General features: G+C 38.6%; 1 protein-coding gene across 1 annotated transcript; it reads right to left on the reverse strand.

Annotated features, from left to right (window-relative positions):
• Positions 1 to 323: 323 nt before the first annotated feature.
• LOC103269588 (olfactory receptor 5M11-like) lies at positions 324 to 1,287 on the reverse strand. The gene is given in 2 exon segments (XM_008067153.1): positions 324 to 1,034; positions 1,036 to 1,287. Coding segments are annotated over 2 exon segments (963 nt in total).
• Between the last annotated feature and the right edge of the window lie 237 nt (positions 1,288 to 1,524).

Here is a 1,524-nt window from a genome sequence, read left to right on the forward strand (position 1 = left end):
TTTCTTCTAGACCAGTGCTTCTCAAATTAAACATGCTCACAAATCACCTAGGGATTAGGTTAAAATGCATACTTGGATGCAGCAGGTCTTGTTTTGAGGTGCAGAATGAGATTCTGTATATGTAACAACTCCCAAGATAATGCTCCCCCATGCGGCTGATTCATGGAGCATATGTTGAGGGGCAAGGACTAAACATAAATAAATAAATGAAGATGATTTGCCCCCAAGCTTTGTAGCTAAGACACTCAAGACATATTCATAGGAAATGCTAAAATTCATTATCAAAATACAATGCATTTGAGCCAAAAATTTAGAGTTATGGTTTATTTAGAAAGTGGAGGCATTGCCATGGTCATGACCACATTTTGCATGAGGACATTTTTCAAGGCCTGTTTTACATCTTTGTTCCTCAGACTGTAGATGAATGGATTAAGCACTGAGCTTACAAATGTGTAGAACACAGCTATGATTTTGGATTCCTCAACAGTCTTATCTGATGGTGGCCTCAGATACATGCAAAAGAGTGTCCCATAATACAGGATGACTGCCATCATGTGGGAACCACAGGTGGAGAATACCTTATGCCTTCCTTCCGCTGATTTGAACCGAAGTATAGCAGCAATAATGAAGGTATAGGACACCAGGATAATGGTGAGGGAGTTGGAGAGGTTGAAACCAGTTGATATGAACATGGCACGTTCTTTGATATAAGTATCAGAGCAAGAAAGCTTAATGAGCAGTGGGTCAGCACAGTAGAAGTGGTTGATGACATTGGACTTACAGAAGGTCAGGCGGAAGGTCAAGATGGCTTGGAGCAGTCCATCTGAGAAGCCATAGACATAACGAAATGTGGCCAAACAGATGTAGATTTGCCTGGACATTTTCACACTATAGTGCAGAGGGTCACATATGGCTATGCAGCAGTCATAGGCCATTGCAGTCAGAAGGTAAAACTCAGTGAGGAGAAGGGCGATGAAAATATAACACTGTGTAAAACAGCCAGTAAAGGAAAAGGTCTTTTTCTCTGATAAAAAGATTAGCTAACATCTGTGGGGTTGCATTCGAGGTATAGTACACATCCACAAAGGCTAAGTTAGTGAGGAAGAAGTACATGGGCATGTGAAGACAAGCATTCAATCTGATTAAGGTTATCATGCCAGGGTTGCCTGGGAGAGTGACAAGGTAAACAACCAGAAACAGCACAAAGAAGAGAGGCTTGAGTTCTGGATGACCTGTGAGCCCAACTAAAATAAATTCTGTTATTGCACTGCTGTTTGTGTTGAACATTTCTTTAGAGTCTGTGACTGTACTTGAAACTATGAAAATAAAGCAAATATAAAGGTACAAATCATTGTTCATGACAGTTGAAATAATTGTTCTCTAAAAATAAATAATCCAAAATGACTTCTACAATAATCCTACTTTGTAATTCTACTAAGCCATGATTTAACTTGTCTTTATATTAAATGACTATTATATTTTTATATCTATACCTATTCTCATACCTATATCTATACTTATAAC

This window comes from Carlito syrichta, unplaced genomic scaffold, assembly GCF_000164805.1.
Source record: "Carlito syrichta isolate Samal-C Ts95f unplaced genomic scaffold, Tarsius_syrichta-2.0.1 Scaffold309319, whole genome shotgun sequence".
In the NCBI taxonomy this organism is placed as follows: Eukaryota; Metazoa; Chordata; class Mammalia; order Primates; family Tarsiidae; genus Carlito; species Carlito syrichta.